We start from the raw sequence: 19,026 nt of genomic DNA, 5'->3' as shown, positions 1-19,026 counted from the left end.
TGCATTGCATTTGTAACCCATTGAGCAAGAAGGTAAGCTTTGTTATTTTTCATTTGCTGTCTTCCTTTTGACAGATGTCAATCTTGGACAAAAAAGTGGATGACCTCTGTGTTGCAGCCTTTCGTGTGGACTTAGAAGACACAAAAAAGGAATGTGCCACAACTGAAGACCCTCTGCCACGGCTATCTCTGATAAGAAATCTTTTGCACCCAAGAAATGCCACGAATGGTAAGCATTTTAAAGCTTTTTTAAGCTTGCCACGAAAACATTCCATTTCCATTGGGTGTCTTTATTTATTTCTTTACCAAAACTTCCTCTTCGCAGCTGTCTCTGCGTGTAATGAAAAAAATAATAAAAAGTGAGATGTTAGTTGGCTCATTTTTGTCTACAATAGGCAGGTAAATCTAAGTCACAAAATATGGTGAATAATCCATAGTGGTATATCTTGGTTACAAATGGCTTATCTAAAGAATTTGTGCATGAGGCAGCCTTTTGAGTCCAAAAGAGTCGCAATAAATTGCTAGTCTTACTGTTTCCCTTGGACGAGCTAGTTCAATCATTTTCTGCATGCATGTTTCATTACAGAGAGTGCAGAGGCTTCTACAGAAGCTTCAGTGCCTGCGAGCCGGAAGCGTCATAGTGCAAAGAAACGTGAGTAGTGTAGGCATCACAAAACTGAAGTAATAGCAAGTAATGCTCATGCTGCATTCTATTTTTATACTTAGCTGTACATCAGCAGCAAGCTACAGATGTTCTTTTTTATTTCTTCAGATGCTCTCATTTGTGTGACCACATCTGCAGATACACTGCCCTTCCTCAGTGATCCTCTCTGTACTCATCTTGTCTATTCATCGGTGTCCTATGACAAGGAAGGCCATGCATACATTCCTGCAAATGGTAAGAGTTAATTGTGATGGTTTCGGTTGTCAAACTGAATGTTTACTTGGGTGCTGCACACAGCCATAGCATCACTTTAAATAGAGTATTTGAGACCTTTTGACTTGTCTAGGCATTGTGGCTTTTAGCATCCATTCTTTGAATTCTGCCTATGGCCACTATTCCTTATTTAGGGACTTCTTTAGGGACAATTCCTTATATGTAATACTTTCATAGGGAAGAAGTAGGCATGTAGTATTGAAGCCTGGTAGTGTCACAAAGGCACAAAGGCATATTTTTGCTCCTTCATGCTTCCAGTATGCAACATACTATGTTTTGGTTGCAAGCACTAGTGGTGCGCTGTGGCTGCTAATTTGAGAAACATATCACTTGGCTTATTTGGTGGTAAATAAGTTCATATCTACAATGCTTTCCATGTAATAAATATGTCATATTTTGTGACATAAGAGTGAAACTTAATGCTCTCCAGCCTTCATAGCATAGCTTAGCTTGCCATGTATGTAATTGAGTATGGTATGTTGCTCTGACGGTTGGCTACATACTAAATCACTGCGCTGGATGTCCTGCCAAACTTAAACGTTTTTCTTTATCACAAGTTTTTTTTATTTCCAGAAAAGGCTTTCCGGAACTTTTTTGCAATCAGGAAGGAAGGGAGTCCTCTACTTCTGGCTGAAGTTGATAGCTGCAGCATCGATTCATCAAGCAAAAGCACTGCACATCAGAATGCTCCTCAGATACTTGCTGACTGGGTTCATACCACTGATCTGAATGGTGTTGCAATTTTTATGAAGGCTGATGTGAATGGGACTGATGAGTGGATTGATGAGTGGGCTGACTTAGTAGATGTAAGAAAGCACTATGTTTGCTCGAAGTACATATTTGCTGTGAAAAGCCTTACGTTGTTCTTTGTGAGCATTGCACTACTAAAATTCCTGGTATGTAATTTGAAACAATCAACTGCTTAGAGTCACATTTAATGTATGTATTGAGTTGTGAGCAGTTTTCAGTTGTAATATTTTGTACTCTATCAACTATGATGTGTAATTTATTTTTGAAAGGTTTAAGAAGGTTGAGCTTTTGCTTACATTATCCGTTCAGCCATAGGAACATTGAATAATATTTATGCATGGTTTCCTTTCACATTTGTTTTTACAGAGACTGTCAAAACAGTTTCATATAGAACATGCAGGACTCGTGCTTGTAATTGGCATAGATCTGAGAAGTCCATACAGCACTGCACTGAGTAAGGCATTCACTGGGTAAGTGTGCCTGTAGCAGCATTCTTATGCAGTTTTATTTTAGAATACTGTATGACCATACCTTAAGCATCTCGAAATTTCTAGTTTGTAATTTTCTGTGTATGAATCAACTGTCATATGCTTATATGTATTTCTTTGTGTTTACTTGGACACCAGTGGTCTATGAAACTTTCTTAGCGCACCTTATTTTTTCATTATGGAACATGTCATTGGTGGGTCATTGTACTATGGGCCTAGATAATGCAAAAATCTGAAGGACTATACTCATGTGAGCCATTAAATTGAACGACTAAACTTAGGGATTAAATACTGTTTCTTTATCATGCTAGCTTTGCCATCCTGGCTTATTTAAAACCAACCTTTCATACTAAACAATTTCTTGGTTTAAAAATTGTCTACCACCTCTAACCACATCATCATCATAACTCCATAGGTGTGCTACAATATGCTTACATTTGTAACACCTTGCTAATATAATGGTGCATTCTCTTTCAGCAAAGCAGACTATTTAGTTCTTATCACCAATATCAGGCAGCCAGAAGTACCCTGCAAAGTGGGCTTTCCTTCTAGACCTCACAGTGAAAGCGACACTGCATGGATGGTTGGTACTGCAAGCTTGTCTTTTATTCTCTGGCCGAGATTCTTGTTACATCTCCCTCAGTATTTATCGATGAACAAACAAATTTTGGTTAAAACCAAGAGCATGTGAGTGTTTGTACTAGGCCCATGTGACATAGTTCTTTTCTTTTTCAGAGCAAAATTGTACAGCTGTCCAAAAATGTGACTGTCCCCTGTGTCACATTTAACCTTGCAGTTCGGAGATTCCATTTGGTGCAACCAGGGCAAATTGGAGATTTGTGTGACGAAGAACACTGGGTGGACTACTCGGAGGTTGCATTTTCTTTACTTCCCAGAGGTGTTTGCTTTGTCTGGGCCTCTATTGCTACACTGAGGGCAGCTTTATAACATTTCTATAAGTTGAAAAGTAGGGCTTGTGGTTGAATGTGTGCTCACATCTGTTCAAGCCAGACATTTGTATTCTTATTGATGTCCAATAGAAATCGCCGCTTGTAAAGTGCAGCACCATCCTTTAATATTGTAAAGATATGCTCACATGTCTTGCCTTTAAAGTAAAATGAAATTGATGCAAGTGGGTGGCACATTTCATAGCGCTGCAGTACCAACCACCTTTCCAAGTTAGAAAGGCATGCCTGCACGACTTGCCTTTGAATGTAAAACAAATTAATGCAAATTTCCCTAAGTAGTTGGGGTGTTTGACGGAGCCACTGGAATTTCGTAGATTTGCAGTGGCTTGAGTGCCTGCCTGTTAACACAGCAATTTATTCGGGGGCATGAAAACAAAGCCTTGTTTGTCTACTCTCTTTTCATCCCTTCTTATTAGGGCTGTGTGACTGTCCCCTGTGTCACATTTAACCTTGCAGTTCTAGAAGCAGCTATAGCATAATGACATTTGGGGGAAATTTGCATGGTAAGCTGCATAAATTGTTAGCAGCTACAGGAATATCAATGGCAAGCTTATAAAGACCATATGAAGCTCTGCCCGCAGTTTAGGTGTTATTATTTCATGTTCAGGAGAAATAAAATGTTGGTACAAGTGAGGATTACTCTTTTCCCTTCTGTTTTCTTCAAGACTTGCCGAACAATGCAGAAGAATGGTAACAATCTCTATGAAACTCGCTACACTTCTGACGATACTGAAATATTGACATATGAAGGGAAGGTTTTCATCCAGCACAAGGTAAGAAAATGGGGTTAGTCTTATGGCTTTTATCTGTGTTTTTACGCTTACGTGCTCATTGCATTGATTAGCTATCTATGACTTTTGCAGCTAATGAGAAATTTAGCACAACTTTGTGTGAACCATTTAAGTTAAGTGTGCTTACTTGCATATTTACTTTTTCATAAGCTTGTGTGAATATTTGATATTTTTGAATATTTGGTGGAATATTATGTTATCTTAAATTTGCTGTGACTCAAATTTCAGCAATCTAAGTTTTCGAAGTATTCCAAATCAAAGAATATATGTATTTTAGGGAACGGGCAGCATATTTGAATTATTGCCTAATAAAAGCATGCAGTCTGCTTCCAATAGTTCTACGCCCAAAGCACTGTGAAACAGATAGGCGAAAGTGCTTATTGCAATATGGTTGGCAGTGATAGCTGTGAATATATTGTGCAAAAATCTAGGAGGAGATTTGGGAGTACTGAAATAGAAAACTAAGTGCGTGCCAATGTTTTCATGTAAGGTGGGTGGGTGAGTATTGCAGGAAAAGTGCTGCGGCAGGTGGCTACTGTCTAATGACAGTAGCCAGCCAGGCAGCAAGCGCAAGACGGCTCACCGCTAAAACCCTTGATAGAATCAATAAAGTTTTTTTCTCTCTCTCTCTCTTGTTTACATGGGCTCTAGCAGCTAGAAAACATAATATGATCGCAGTTTAGCAATATACTGAATATTAGTGCTGAAACTATGTTTTCAGGGAATGTATGAACCACTAAAAAAATAAGTGTAACTGTATTGAGTCATTTTTTATGTTTTCAATCGCGAGCATTGGTGGCAAGAAATTGTACATGAGATCGTATCAACGAGGTTCTACTGTATTCAAACGATTCACTTCGAAATTATTTGGCACTAATTACTATTCGCTTCAACTTCACTTTGAACCAAAAAAACTGATATTCACACAAACTTACTCTTTCATGATTCTGTATGCATTGTGGTCAGTTTTCATGTTGTGGTCAGTTTGTTTATTGTGGCCATTTTTTATGTCCTTGTTGTCTTGATTTAAGCCACTGTTGGAGGGCTCAGGAGCTCATCAAGCTTTAGCTTTTTAACCTGTAGCCCTCTGCTGATTGAAGCAGAATGTTTGTGTATGTGTGCGCGTGCGCGTGCGTGCGTGCGTGCGTGTGTGCGTGTGCGCGCGTGTGTGTGTGTGTGTGTGTGTGTGTGTGTGTGTGTGTGTGTGTGTGTGTGTGTGTGTGTGTGTGTGTGTTTCAGTTCAGTTCAGTCAGTCAGTCAGTACATGCATGCATGTATTGATTGATTGATTGATTGATTGATTGATATTGGGGGAATATTTTGTAGCTGAAGAAACACGAATTTTTTGTTTGCCTGCAACTGTTGTACACTGTCTTAGTGAATGAAAGAACGCCAAGCTTTCTGTTACTGCAAGAACTATGCTCTCTCTTGTCACACATCGAGTGGCCAGTGGTATTTGAAATATAACTGATTCTTTGGTGTCACAAATTCTTCTGTTCTGAATTGTTAAGATTACTGACTTACAAATTTTTTTTTTTTACAGATGTCGCATCTGACTGGCTTTGAACCAGACTTCTGTGTAACAGTCTTTGAAATAGACCGTGAGAATCCCAGAGACAATTGCCCATCTGAAGGAGTACCCTTCTGGCGGTTACATCTCATCAGTGACTACCTTTTGGACATGGAAAGTAGGTTTTTGGACTTATTGTGTAAAAAAAAAAAGGAGAATCAACCAAATACTGCCTTACTAGCAATTGGACAACTTTCATTGAAATCGCATTCAGTAACATGACTACCTTTTTTTTAACATGTATCTTGCTTTGCAAAAGTAGGGACAGCTGGTCAAGTTTGGTGTGTTAACATGGTAAAACAGCGTCAAGGATGGGCACAAAGAAGGGAATGCACCATCTTGTGATTTTCCTTTCTTTGTGCTCATCTTTGGCACAGTTTTATTAAATCTATCTTGCATATATTTTTTGCTTTATGCCTGCTTGATTTGGCACACTGCAATACCAATAGCAGTAATAATTATTTCAGCCACAATTATTATAGACATATTGAGTAAATGGAGGTCTTACTATTGTCCTTTAAATGCTGACTAATATTTTGGGAAGTAAATGACTGAAATGAACTTACTTATGCTCCTTTTTTTTTTTTTTCAGAGATAAAGTGGGAAAGGGAATCCTCATCATCCAAACCTGAAGAAGTTACACTGGTGCCTGAAGTTAAGCCAGCATCAAGAGGTTGGTTCTGTGTTGTCGTTAAGGGTTTCTTTCAGCCCCGATATGCCATTCAAAAGTGATATTCCAGGCACAAAAGTTCTCAGCACTGAAGCCTACGGTATCCTCTTAATTTCTTAGCCAGCCACTATACACATGAGAGTGAATGTAACATGTTGCCACTTTCAACTTTACTTCCTCCCACTCACCAGTTCAGCTCTTTTAATGCTATAGCTTTAAGTGCCCTGTGGGTAGAAAATCGAACGTCGGCATCGGTGTCTACACTGGCCTATAGAACACCGGCCGTCAACACTGCATGGCCTATGTCATATAGCAATGGGAGGACCTTGCTATATGAAATGCGGTATATTCGGGTTATATTGTCACACCATTCTATTACTAAAGTTGCTCATACCTTGTCTTACATTCTTGACAAAGTTATTCCTCAGAATTTTGAGGACGACAGCCTACAAACAAATGTCATGAAAGAAAACACCGACAGTACATGCCTTTTATGGTAAATCTTCTCAGACTTAGCTATTAAAAGTGCAAAACAATGAGATAAACCTGAAATCGAAGTACTCTTTTTGGCGTGGCTGTGGTCTACCTCCGGGATCAGCCAACACAAAAGGCCGCATTTCTACCTAAAAGCTCGCCTTTGTGCATAGCATTCGCCATCAGCATTTCTCGATAAACATTACAATTACATAAGCTGCAGTTGCCGGGAAGCGTGAGAAGCAGTCAGGGATCTTTGAATGCTATCGCATTCCCCTCTTAAAGGCGTAGCTTAAGCATGCTCCAATTTTTACTTCTCTCAGTACTTCCCACTTTTTAGTCATTTTGCACATACAAAAAGATTTTGCTGTAGCACTGATATAAGGAAGGTTGCAAGTAATCGCACAAAATGATAGCATTTAGGTGAACATTCTGCTGCAGTGCTAATAAATAAACCGTAAAACATAGTGAATTAAAACTCATTTCTTGAAATTCTATAAATGATTCTGCTTTGTGCATTACTTCTGGCAGAAAAACGGCATGATATGACACCCATAACCGAGACTGAACCCAAAGTTATGACACTATCCACACGTAAGTACTGTGATGCCATTAACAACATTTTTAGTAATACTGCAAATGTAGTGACAGTTTATTACATGAATTGGCTCCACTCATGTTGCAGGGATCCTTGATCATTGCACAGAAGTGGTGGCATATAAACAAATGCATCTTCTACTTCAGTTTTCAACGGTATAAATGCAGTCGTTCTGCTGCTGGCCTGTTCACAGCATTCTTTCCATGTACAGCATTTAATTTTGAATGCACACTGTTGGAGATCTTGGCCTTAGTGTGCCTTGTGAGCAGTATTCAAATATCTAAGCCAAGTAGTCATGTGTGAAGAAAATTTTCAAATAAAAATGATTTGGAGCACATATGGGAAGCATTCTTGGGCTGTGCATGGTAGTGTAGCAATATTCTTGCGAATTTATTTTTATTTACAATACTCATGTACTTAATGCCTTTTGCTACTGCTAACCTACGAGGATAAACTTGGAAGAAAACAAAGAAACTTGGGCAGCTAACGACCATGTGATGTGGGATGGAACAGAAGATGATAACCGTGATGTTGAGAGACAAGAGTATGGAATAGAGACAAAAGTGGTGTAGCAGGTATTCTAGTTGAGATTAAGAGAAAGAAGTGTAAGAAGATGTGTAATACAGTTAATCAGTGATTTATAGTAAGCTTTCAAAAAAGGAAAACATAGTCAATAATGGCAGAAAATAGGTTGCATGATGAGATTTAGGAAGTGGAGTCGGCTCACACATCACACAACACATCTTTTGTCTTGCAATGGATATATATAGGCTGCATAATGATTATGGTAATCAATAACGATTATGAACCCATAATGAAATGCTGTGGCTCTTGTTTATTTAAGTCAATGTATGAACTAGCAGTAATAGACAGAGGCTTCCTTGATCATTGTACAGAAGTGGTGGCATATAAACAAATGCATGCTCTGCTTCAATGTTAATATAGTAGTGACTGTATCATTGTTGATGCATCCTTGCAATTCAATATACTATTAAACCAAAGTAATAAGGTGAGCATGCTCATTAGTATTTCTCAGACAAACAGCACAAAGTAAGATCCAAAGTTAAGCATGAGCCTGAAATTGCAATAGTGTCACTGGATAAGGGCTGTGTTGTGATTTTCGGTCCCTTTGGCAGCTCAAATAAGGTGGCAGTTCACTGCAGCAGGGGTTACCTTGTCCACGCAATTCTTTCTTGATGTAACATGTTTAGTATGCTGTTAGAAACACTTCATAACAGAGGAGCTGTGATTACAGTTCTTCTCATTTGCTCCTTTAGGGACTACATAAAATTATAAGCAAACAAGAGCTAAGAATCTATAGCAACTGTAGCAATCAAAGAAGTGAGGTGGGCTAGTTGGTTGCTGGATCTTGCATTCATGTTTGCTGTGTGGATTTGAAAAACACCAACACAAAAAGAAACAAGTAGACTGGGCGAGCACTGGTCCTGGTCAGTATACTGGACCAGTACTCGTCCAGTCTATTTGTTTCCTTCTGTGTTAGTATTTTCCAAATCAATGCTGCAAGCATGAATGCAACTGTAACACGTTGCTGTTGCAATAGTAGACAAATATGTAGAGATGTGAAAATACTTGAATGTCTACTTTTCGGTTTTTACAATTTTCAGTATGTTCGGTGTATAAACCTGTTCAATGCCACATGTCATGTGCACCGTGGAGCGCATCGTACTAGATGCCGCACAGACAAATGCCTCACTTCATTGCTGTCAGCGCTAATGGACCACTGAGCACGCCATGGACCGGCCAAGCTGGCTGACAGTCACGCAATTCATCTCTGCGAGCACTTACGTGCTACTGCACGCATCCCTAACATTGGCCCTATGTAGAGCAGGGATCACACAAACAGCGCCTGAACACTGCAATTCACAGAATGGGGCATCGTGCGAATTTGTTGTGACCCTCCCAATTTCAGAATCTTTGACAAGTGGCAAGTCACGCTGGACCAGACAATGAAATAGCAACCACCAACTGGGGTCCACTCAACGCAAAGCCAACAATCGCTACTTGGGGAAGGGTGATTGAGTCACATCACAAGCAGTCCGTGCTTTCGTCTATCATGCAGATTGGCCTTATAATGTACAGAAGTACAGATTGGCCTACAATGTACAGATTGGCCTTAAAATGTCTGCTGTAAAGATGCGAAAGCCCATCTGTATTTTGGAGGATAACTTGAAAGCAAACCTTTCAATGCAATAAAAGGTTGCCATATAATACACGCCCACTATTAAATTAGGAACATCATTGGTCTTCGGAACATAATGTCACTAATTCTTTAGCTTCAGAGGAAAATCCATATACTAAAGTGAGCTGTAACCAGTGCTGGCATACTAATTTGGAGTTCCCTAAGAGGAGACCATACTGTACATCTTGATTTCTATGTACCTAAGTTACTGATAGCCTGCCACATACTTGTTATACAATGCTAGCAGACTTCCGAGCAAGTGCAGCACCATGTGTTCTTGCCCAAAACTTGTAAGCATTAAGTTTTGGGATTAGTTTTCTTATATTTGATTGAAATTAGGCTTTCTTTTTTCTTGATTCGGTTCAAAATCTACTCTTTGGTATTTTCCCATCCCTACAAGTATGTCTTTATTTTTGCTTAATTGGTAAAACAGCAAACACTGCTCAGGAGTAACATAGCGCAGTGTGCATGTCTGTGCTTACATTTCTGGTACATATTTTGCTATTCATCGGAGTAGCCCCCTGCTAAGTCCAACACAAAGCATGGATCTGATACAGTTAAACCTCGATATAACGAAGTGGGTAAGATCGGCAATTTCCTTCATTATATCGAAATTTCGTTGTATTGAAATTCGACCATTTATGCAAGTAAGTACAGTCGCTGATCAATTTTTCTTACACAGAAAGGCGCCACAGAATTATCCGAATTATCGGGCTACCAAGAAAAGCAAGTTTGAATGAGAAAATAATTCATTCTGATAAATTTGGGAGCCGGCGACAAACGATATGGTTTCATGCAATGCCGATGATATCTTCACATCGGCGGTACACAAATTAAGCAAAGCCAGTCATGCTTCCGTGTGCACTCTACTTTTGTGGCTAATAGCGTCTCCCGCACTGGGACGACGCTATCAGGAAAAGCGCCGGCAGCGAGGAGCGAATGCTTCGTCTGCCTCTTGCTTCAACGAGTCACCAAAACTACAGATTACGCGACCTCCAATACTAAACGCACAGGAAGACCGCTTACATGATGCCACACTGTCTCGGCACACCCACTCTTTGCACACACGGCAGATTACCTCTAGAGCAGGGTGCGCAGCGGCGTATGCAGTTAGCCGCGCCTACAGCCACGCACAGCCACAACCGAGGTGCATGCTAACTTACCCCCTACTCCGCCCTCTTGTGCGCACTTAATCGCGTTACCGCGAGCTCACTCCCCTGGCCCTCTTTCCCTTTGCTCGTGCGGGAAGGTGGCACTCGTGAAGCCACCATCTTTCTTGTCTTACTTTCGCACAATTTCACTCAAACCTAAAGCACACAGTGCGCGAGGCGTGATAGAATCTTATCACACTTGGACTTTGTACGGAGCATGATGCAGCTCCACTTCGGCAGTCCCTGTTGCTGCACGGCGCATGATTTGAGAGGTGCGTTTGCAAGCAGCTGCTTGTAATTCATTCATTTGACCATCTGCATCTGCATCTGCGGAAGTTCCGATTTATTGTCTCAGCATTTTGTTGTGGCGGTAGTGAAATTTCGTTATATTGAAATCGCATACATACACACTTCATCATATTGAGGTTCTAGGTACATGGTATTCTATGGACGAGAGGTTATCAAAAGTTAGATACTTCGTTATATCTAGAATTTCGTTATATTTGTTATATACATTTGTTATATCGATGTTTAACTGTATTAAGCCAGAATTTTCAAGGGAGTGCCATGCAGCCCATACTCTTTTGTATTGATAATGAAAAACTCTAAACGAAACGAGACATCTTCTAAAGAGGAAATAATGTCAGAAGGGTACTTGATTTAAGCAAACATATTCAGACATGTCCATGAAGCAGGCAAAATAAGGAACAGCAATGTCACTGAAAGAATCGGTGCAATCAAAAGACAATGTGAATATGTTGCTTGTCAGTCTCTGCTGTTTCGAGTTGGTAGCTGCTTGTGTGGTGTGTCAAAAAGTATGTCATTGTTAGTAAATTGCATATGTATGCCATAAAAGATGTGTATGCTAAAGGCAAACATATTTAAAAGATAAGTGCTGTCCCCTCCCCTCCCTACTTTCCCCCTGAGTGTCACATCTGCAGAATTGCAATAGTTTTAAAGTTCACAGGTTGACAGGTGTGCTCTGGTTCTTTATGCATAATTTTGGCATGAAGCCTTACTTACATAGGGCTGGATATAAATACAATGCACCAATATATTTTTCTGCTGGTTCCGGAGACAAATACTAACAAAGAAAGTAAGCTGGTGCTAGTCTCAGGATAGCACTGGCTGGCTTCATTGTTGCAGCTAGTTGCAAAATGTGTGTTAGAGTAGTTTGCTTAAAAGTAAATTAAAAAAATTGAGTTCCTCAATGATCTTTATAATTATCACTTTTTTACCATTTACTGTCAAGTTCTTGGCTAGCATCATTTTGTCTTGAATAGCGTCTTTTAACAACTGGATTCGATCGTCGCTAGAATACACAGTATACATTAAAGTATACCGTATCGTAAAACTACACCAAAACATTTTTCAAGGAACAAAGGAAAAAACATGGAGCAGTCTGGAAAATGTAACAGTGTGGAAGGCCTCAATCAAATCGCCGTAGCATTGTCATAAACAGCTCTGAATGGTTGCCAGTACAATTAGATGTCTCAGTGCTCGTGCAATGACCGGAGACTGCACTCTTCACTCTGTTTAGTATGATATGGAAGTTGTTAACTTGTCTTGTAGCTAAAGATATAATAAACTTGACTTTATTCTTTCTTCAATCTATACCATGTCACCCTGTATTGTAGCTGAAGGCATCCTGCAGGCTGAAGCCGTGCCTTCTTCTCTTTTTTTTCCACTTAGCACGAGTGGAGACAAAGGAGCCATTTGCTTCAACAAGTGAGGGCCATGTCCACAAGAAGGCTCCAAGATGTAAGATTACATCCGCATTGCACTTTTTGAGTTCAGTTGGGAGTGTAATGGAATGCTCTTCACATTTCAGTCAGCCTAATCTGTGTGGCCAGCATGGTAGATACATTGCACTACCTTGTGGACGAAGTCTGCAACTATGTTGTGTACTCCAGCATTGCCTACAGAGATATAGGTCACAAGTTTGTGTCAGCAAATGGTAAGCCCACAAACTATGGCAAGTTCATTACGTTGGTGCATGACTAGCTAGGCACACACCTGTGACAGCTGGCAAATTTGGAATGGCATATCACTGTCAACATCACGCTAGCTTTAACTTCACAGCATCAGTTGGAAAGTCTCATTTTGTTAATGAATGTGAAATCACCCTCAAATAGTGTACACAATATGATGATGTGTAGATTCATAGTCACATATACTTTTATAGTTGCTGTAAAAGATATACAGCATTATGAGTGTTACAAACAATACTGCATATTTTTTGCGTGGAAGTACTGGAAAGAAAAATAGATTGCTTTTTCCTTTGCCACATTTGTTTGCGGGTGTAGAATTGCAACTTGTCTATGAGTTCAAAGTAATCTTTAATCTGTCCAAATCTGTCCAACAACTTCGTTGTTTCTTTCCAGCACGAGCTTTTCACAGCTTTCTGGCCCTGAAGAAGGGCAAGATTTCATCATCACTTCTGGCTGAAGTGAATGCCCTTAAAGCTTCAGGTGCTCTTGAGAAGGAAAACAATGCTGAGAGTTTCATCCGTGCCCTTCTTAGCTGGATGCGAAAAAACAAACTCGATGGTGTTGCACTATCTTATGATACATTTGTGACTAATGCAGAGACCTTCAAGAATGTGGCTAAGGTATGTGCCTTTTCTTTGCTGCTTTCATTCACAATAGCATGCAATGGTCATAGACAAAAATTAAGATTTAGCTCCCTGACAGTAACCCCTTCACTGCCCATATAATTCTGGTCATTGAAACTTTTTATTTATTTTATGCCTTTTGCTGACTGTTTAAGAACAGAAATACCAGTATACACACATGCCATGATTGCCTCTGGGCTACAAATATTGCTTTCACATATAAATTAATAATTAATGCTTGAGTCTAGACTTTTTTTACTTATAGATATTTTTATGTCCTTGCTTTGCATATTCAGTCAAAGTTCTTTGCAAAAAATAAATGTGTGGCCACTTACTCATGTATAATGTCATTTTATTTTTTGTGCAGAAAGTATGGCAGCATTTTCAAAAAAATACTGTAAGGCCCGTACTTGTCCTCAGCGTTAACTACATGAATAGTCATGAAACCAGTTTATCAGATGAACTCGCTGGGTGAGTGCAGTTTTGTTCTTGAGTTTCTTTTTCTTTTATGTAAGCTTCATTTATTTTTCAGCATTATGTTGAATGTTAATAACTGGTGCGGTCTTTATTTCAGTAATTGTGACTTTTTAATACTTATGACACATGTAAGAAGACCTCAGCGCCCATGTAAAGTTGACTCTCCATCCAGGCTGCATACCATGGAAGACAGCGATTACATGGTGGGATTCGTTTTTGTTATGGAGCTTAGATGTATTCTGTGTAGAACTGACCTGACTGGGAAAATGGAAAAGGATGTGAAAAGTGAAAGTTCCAGGCAATTGCATGTGCTTGAAGCATCAGTTAACACTAGATTACTTTAAAGCCCTACCTCCAATCTATATTCCAGCTATAGTGGAATACAAGTACATTTGGCATCTAGCAGAGTAGTAACATTGTAGGAATATTCTGTGATGTTTTATTAATTGTGTAGTTTGTAGATATGTTATTTCAAGGAGTGTGCTGAACATGGGTAGTAGAAAGGGTATGTGTGCATGCGTGTGTCATTCGTGCATAAACGCATGCACACACGCTTGTTTCCGGTGAAACTATCTGCTCTCACTGCAAACTTGATGCTTTTTAACATCCATGCAAGAAGAGAAATTACATTCACAGCAAATGCGATTGTTGTGCAGTAAAATAAAATCTCCGAGTCACAGTTGAAATAGCATTAGACTAGTCAGTGTATAGTCTTTCATGCATGTGTGCGTGCATCCATGCACGATGTGGAACTCATGCGTGCAGACTAATAAACAGGGCATTTAAATGCAGTCAATCGGTACAAACTAAATTAAACAATAGAAAAAGAACCAATGTGTGCCAAAATTTCCTCACTGTATGGAAATAATTCTGGCAACTAGTTCCTCTCTGGTTTGTTTTCGTTTTTTGTCAGATTCGTGTCATTGAGTGCATTATGTTCATTCGTGGTAATGATAGCCTTCCCTGGCAATCATCTGTTAGCACGCACAGTGCATTCAGTCATTTGTGATGCTGTAATATACCAGTGTAACTGTATAGTATAATGTTAATGCTTGAAAAAAATAATGCATGAGAAAAAGCTTTTAATCTTGGATGTAGAATGTGATATGTTTAAAACCTTAAGTCTTTTTTGGTGTGACCAGATTATGCATTTAACTTGACTGCCCACTGCATAGTCAAGGTAAGTGATGAGAGTTGTCCTATGACCAGGATTGCAATACTTATTATTGGAAACTAATGTTATGTATGTTGAATTTCAAAGTGTGATGGTGCATGCAGCAATGAGAAAATGATTAAACTGACTGCCCACTGTCCGTCAAGTAAAATTATAATAGTTCATGTATTAATTGATTTGCACAATATGTGAATAAAGCAATAACTTCTTTCAGGTTCGACTTTTAGAAGCATCTAGGAATATGACATCTCCTTGTATATCTATGAACATGGCAGTTCGGGATTTCTTCATTGGAAAAGCAGCTGAAGAGAAAGAAAAGTGCAAGGCTGAGAGTTGGCTGCGATATAATGCAGTAAGTTTATGTGTATTGTATTAGTATGCACAGGCTGCCACGTAACTGTATAGCTGTTCCAAGCTTGGAAATTGCAAACAGAACAACAAAGTAGCATTGTCTGAAGAAGTACATGAAACATGCCAATTAAACACACTGTAGAAGTTAGGAAACTAAGAAGCTTAACTCTCTTACTTGTTGCCTAGTTCACTGACACGTGCTCTCATAGTGTTTTTTGATCATTCAGCCAGACTGCAAAATTGATGAATGCATGCTGTCACAAGGTATAACTGGAAGCCAGCAGCATCTGCAGATAAAAGCTAGCCAAGAATCGCACAAGTAACAGCCCTATAAATAGCACCAAGAAATTTATTGAATAACGTTTAACCATGTTATAACTCAACTTTTCTGAGGGTCAGGTATAGTACTTGAAGGAGCTTTTTTATGTGCAGCACTTTTAAAATTTACCCTGACAACAGTTGTTGGGTTGCTTGAGTGCTAATGCTGCCATCACTAATGTTTTCAAGTATTTTTGCCTCTAACTGGATATGTGCTATGCTCAGCAGAGTATTAGACCTGTAGAGTGGGTGGAATTCTAATCCATAGTGACTCTTCTACCATAAAGAAAGCTTGCACTTTTATGGGAGCACTTAATAATGTTTGAAACTGCATTTATCTCTTCAAGGTCTGTGGCATTGATACCGAAAGAACAGACAGCATGTTTGAAGTTGCCCATACAGAGAACGAAACAAATCTCCTTATCTTTGAAAGCAAAGTGTCCATTCAGCACAGGGTAAGTGTAATTTGTAGACCTTTATGCATGGTTGTCAACAGAAGGTTGATTGGTGTGTTGTTAAAACAGCTTACAATTTAGCATCATGTTCTTGTACTTGCATCAACAAGCACTCCTCCTTTCACTTAGCAACTCTACATGCCTGTGTCACTGCATGTCAAATAATCTAGTGTGGATCATTGCAAAATCTATTAATATGTTTATTTTACAGCTTCCTGAATAATTAATTTCTATATATCCTTCCTGTGCCAGGGATTCTGTCCTAAAGTTAAAGACTTGGTTTGAACATTCTTCTTGCACCTTCAGAGTAATTAAAAACAAGCTGCAGCAGATATATTAATCACATATTAAAAAATCAGATTTTGTTAATTCATTGTATCCATAAATGTTGACTGTGTGCATGAATTCCAAGAGATATTTCACATGAACTGTACTTGACAAGCATTCTTTCTATTTCAAGTTTGCCTGACTGTGATAAAACAATGAAAGAGAACCTGCTACATGACTAGATACTGGTACCACCAACACATTCTGAGACACTTGTCATCTAGCACTTTATCCTAATGCGCTTGACGTGCATTAACCCCCTTTTTTTTCACAGATTAACCAGAAGTGGCCTAAGATGAATGCAAAGAGCTTTATGATCTTTAGTTTGCTTAGTCCACATGATATTCAGGCATTACATTGGTGCTCACAGTTGTGTAGGTTCATGGACACTTCATGGGTGCACACAGAGACCAATGCTTTACTATTAATTGGCTGTTCCCATCTTGCTATTAGAGAATTTTGCCACACGTGCTGCTACAATAAAAAAAAGGGAAACAGGAGTTTAGTGAAGCTACATTTGTTGTGAAAAGTCTAAGGTTAGAAAAAAAGATATGATTTCTATTATGCATCTTACAAATTGGCACGACTAACATCTTTTGTAATAATATTATTGCAGAAGTGTCGTGCCAGCATCAAATCCTCAGTAATCAAATAAGAGCTCTCAAATGTTAAGCTTCTTGATGAAAATGGATAGCCACCAATACTGAATGGAGTGGGTTAGCGGTTCTTGGAGCGTCTCCTCAATAGAATGTGGCCGGAATTATTATCCAGTGCTAACTGGCTTTAATAATTCAACAGTGCAGTTCAATGACCATTCAGACTGCACTTGGGACATGGATATAACCTGTCTTACCATAACTTTCTCATCTTCTATGAATGAGCATGAAGTAACATGCATAAGAGTTTGTTTTCTTAAATGTCATTGGGGAAAATATGCAGATGTCAAAGCTACTGGGTGAAGTGCCAAACTTTTGTGTGGCTGCTTTCCGAGTGGAAATGGAAGATGCACAAAATGATTGCCCAAGTCTGGGGAAACCATTTTCAAGGCTCCTGTATATCAAGAGTCTTCTGGGCACAGCCAAAGGTACTACTGTCATGTTGCAGCTCTTTAAACTAGAAAGAGCTTTAACTTATGGTAGCTTTTCTTTATTTTAATTTCAGAAGCATATAAACTGCGACGAAGTGTCCCACTTAGTAAGTAACAGATGCTAACATGCTATAAAGGTGTTTGTTGATTGAAACCAATTCTTACAACCAGTTTTTGTTTGGTTTGAATACAGAGGGAAGACGAAAAGCTGAGCATGATGCCTCACGTAAGCTTTTGAATCCCTTTATGTTACATACATGTGCATGCAAGTACATGTTTATGCATACAAATGTCGTACTGGTGCACATATATAAAGTGCATATATCATACATATGCACTTTATGAATTGCATGGAAGAAATGGGGCACAAAATGAAACAGACTACACTGTTATAATTAAAAGGAAAGAGGTGTTTTCTCTACAGAAATTAAAATATTTTTTAACAGTGCCGAGCTGCACCTGCATTTCTTGCTGATTTATTGCCTGCTTTACGACGAAGTTTGAAAACAAGAGTGCTAGGAATTACTTATCTTTTTCTCTTTGCAGGAAGTATCATCTGCATACACGATTCTTCTGGACCTACTCTGAGGAAAGCTGTGATGACATTATGCAATTACATTGTGTTTGCATTTGTTCCTCTTGATTTAGCTGGTATACCAGTTTCAGGTAATTCTATGAATTTGCTTTCACAATTGCTCATGCCAGTTCTAGTGGCACTTCCGATCGGGGTGTCAGTTTTCATGAGAGCACTTTTGGTGCGCTTGTTGGCGCTTATGCTCACAAACCAGGTGTAATTATTTAATGGTAACCTGTACTACATTGTTGTTTAAGTTATATGTAACCAATAGACCACAAGGAAGCTGCCAAGATTTTTTTTTTTTTTCTGAAAGCAACTCACTGAATAGAAATCGTGTGACAATTTCTTTATCTCTCTCTTTTTCTACACTTTCCTTGTTTTTTAGGAAAAATACTCGAAAGCTTTCTTGCTATTACACGGCAAACCAATACTCGGGCTGTGGCAGCTCTTGACCCTTATTTTATTGATGCCTTGAACACTGGAGACACGAGGTTCTTGCGACCACTATCCATAAAGCTAAGACGTTGGGCAAGTGAAAAAAAATTGGCTGGCCTGGCTTTGGTTCCTCTGGTTTCAACCAAGATAAGTACAGTGGCAGAACTTTCGAATGTAAGTGCAAAGGATGCTTTCATGTTTTTTCAAGATTCATCACTGTCATTTTCAGGCTGCAGAAAACTGCCTATCACACTCTGCTGAGTCACCGCTACTCACATTGAGAGAAGCACCATTAGTGACAAGCATTAAACTTTTGAATAATCAGTCAAATAGTTGCTACTGAATTAATAAATTCAGATATATTCCTTAATAGTTTTGTGGTTGAAGAAAACAACCAAAGCCACAGCTGTACTCGTCCTGCTGGCAAAAATCTGTATAGTGCATACAGGGTATCATTTTAGTATAGCCATTGAAATGCCGTAAATGCATGGAAGACCTTGATGAAAGGATCCATTCTTCAACCATTGTTCTGTGCTTGCTAGCGCTGTCTCTTGTCATCGACATTGCAGTAGACATAGCTTTAAGTTATACTAAAACTCCCAAACATACTAGTTC

The 19,026-nt window shown here is 39.1% G+C and overlaps 1 protein-coding gene across 1 annotated transcript in view; it reads left to right on the top strand.

The window, feature by feature from the left end:
- The window catches only part of LOC126521332 (uncharacterized), a 77,396-nt gene that overhangs the window by 41,108 nt on the left and 17,262 nt on the right, over window positions 1–19,026 (top strand). Inside the window, exons 17-39 of the mRNA XM_072288616.1 lie at window positions 75–228; window positions 586–651; window positions 772–897; window positions 1,510–1,742; window positions 2,053–2,156; window positions 2,652–2,757; window positions 2,910–3,047; window positions 3,808–3,915; window positions 5,477–5,621; window positions 6,096–6,176; window positions 7,179–7,241; window positions 12,289–12,357; window positions 12,428–12,553; window positions 12,981–13,207; window positions 13,578–13,681; window positions 13,785–13,890; window positions 15,076–15,213; window positions 15,878–15,985; window positions 17,252–17,396; window positions 17,474–17,506; window positions 17,593–17,625; window positions 17,946–18,065; window positions 18,362–18,585. Of these exons, the coding sequence (XP_072144717.1) occupies window positions 75–228; window positions 586–651; window positions 772–897; window positions 1,510–1,742; window positions 2,053–2,156; window positions 2,652–2,757; window positions 2,910–3,047; window positions 3,808–3,915; window positions 5,477–5,621; window positions 6,096–6,176; window positions 7,179–7,241; window positions 12,289–12,357; window positions 12,428–12,553; window positions 12,981–13,207; window positions 13,578–13,681; window positions 13,785–13,890; window positions 15,076–15,213; window positions 15,878–15,985; window positions 17,252–17,396; window positions 17,474–17,506; window positions 17,593–17,625; window positions 17,946–18,065; window positions 18,362–18,585 (2,757 nt within the window). The remainder of the gene's footprint in view (window positions 1–74; window positions 229–585; window positions 652–771; window positions 898–1,509; window positions 1,743–2,052; window positions 2,157–2,651; window positions 2,758–2,909; window positions 3,048–3,807; window positions 3,916–5,476; window positions 5,622–6,095; window positions 6,177–7,178; window positions 7,242–12,288; window positions 12,358–12,427; window positions 12,554–12,980; window positions 13,208–13,577; window positions 13,682–13,784; window positions 13,891–15,075; window positions 15,214–15,877; window positions 15,986–17,251; window positions 17,397–17,473; window positions 17,507–17,592; window positions 17,626–17,945; window positions 18,066–18,361; window positions 18,586–19,026) is intronic.

The sequence above is a fragment of the Dermacentor andersoni genome, chromosome 6, assembly GCF_023375885.2.
Source record: "Dermacentor andersoni chromosome 6, qqDerAnde1_hic_scaffold, whole genome shotgun sequence".
In the NCBI taxonomy this organism is placed as follows: domain Eukaryota; kingdom Metazoa; phylum Arthropoda; class Arachnida; order Ixodida; family Ixodidae; genus Dermacentor; species Dermacentor andersoni.
The sequence above is the reverse complement of the archived record's forward strand: the minus strand, read 5'-3'. Positions and strand labels throughout refer to the sequence as shown.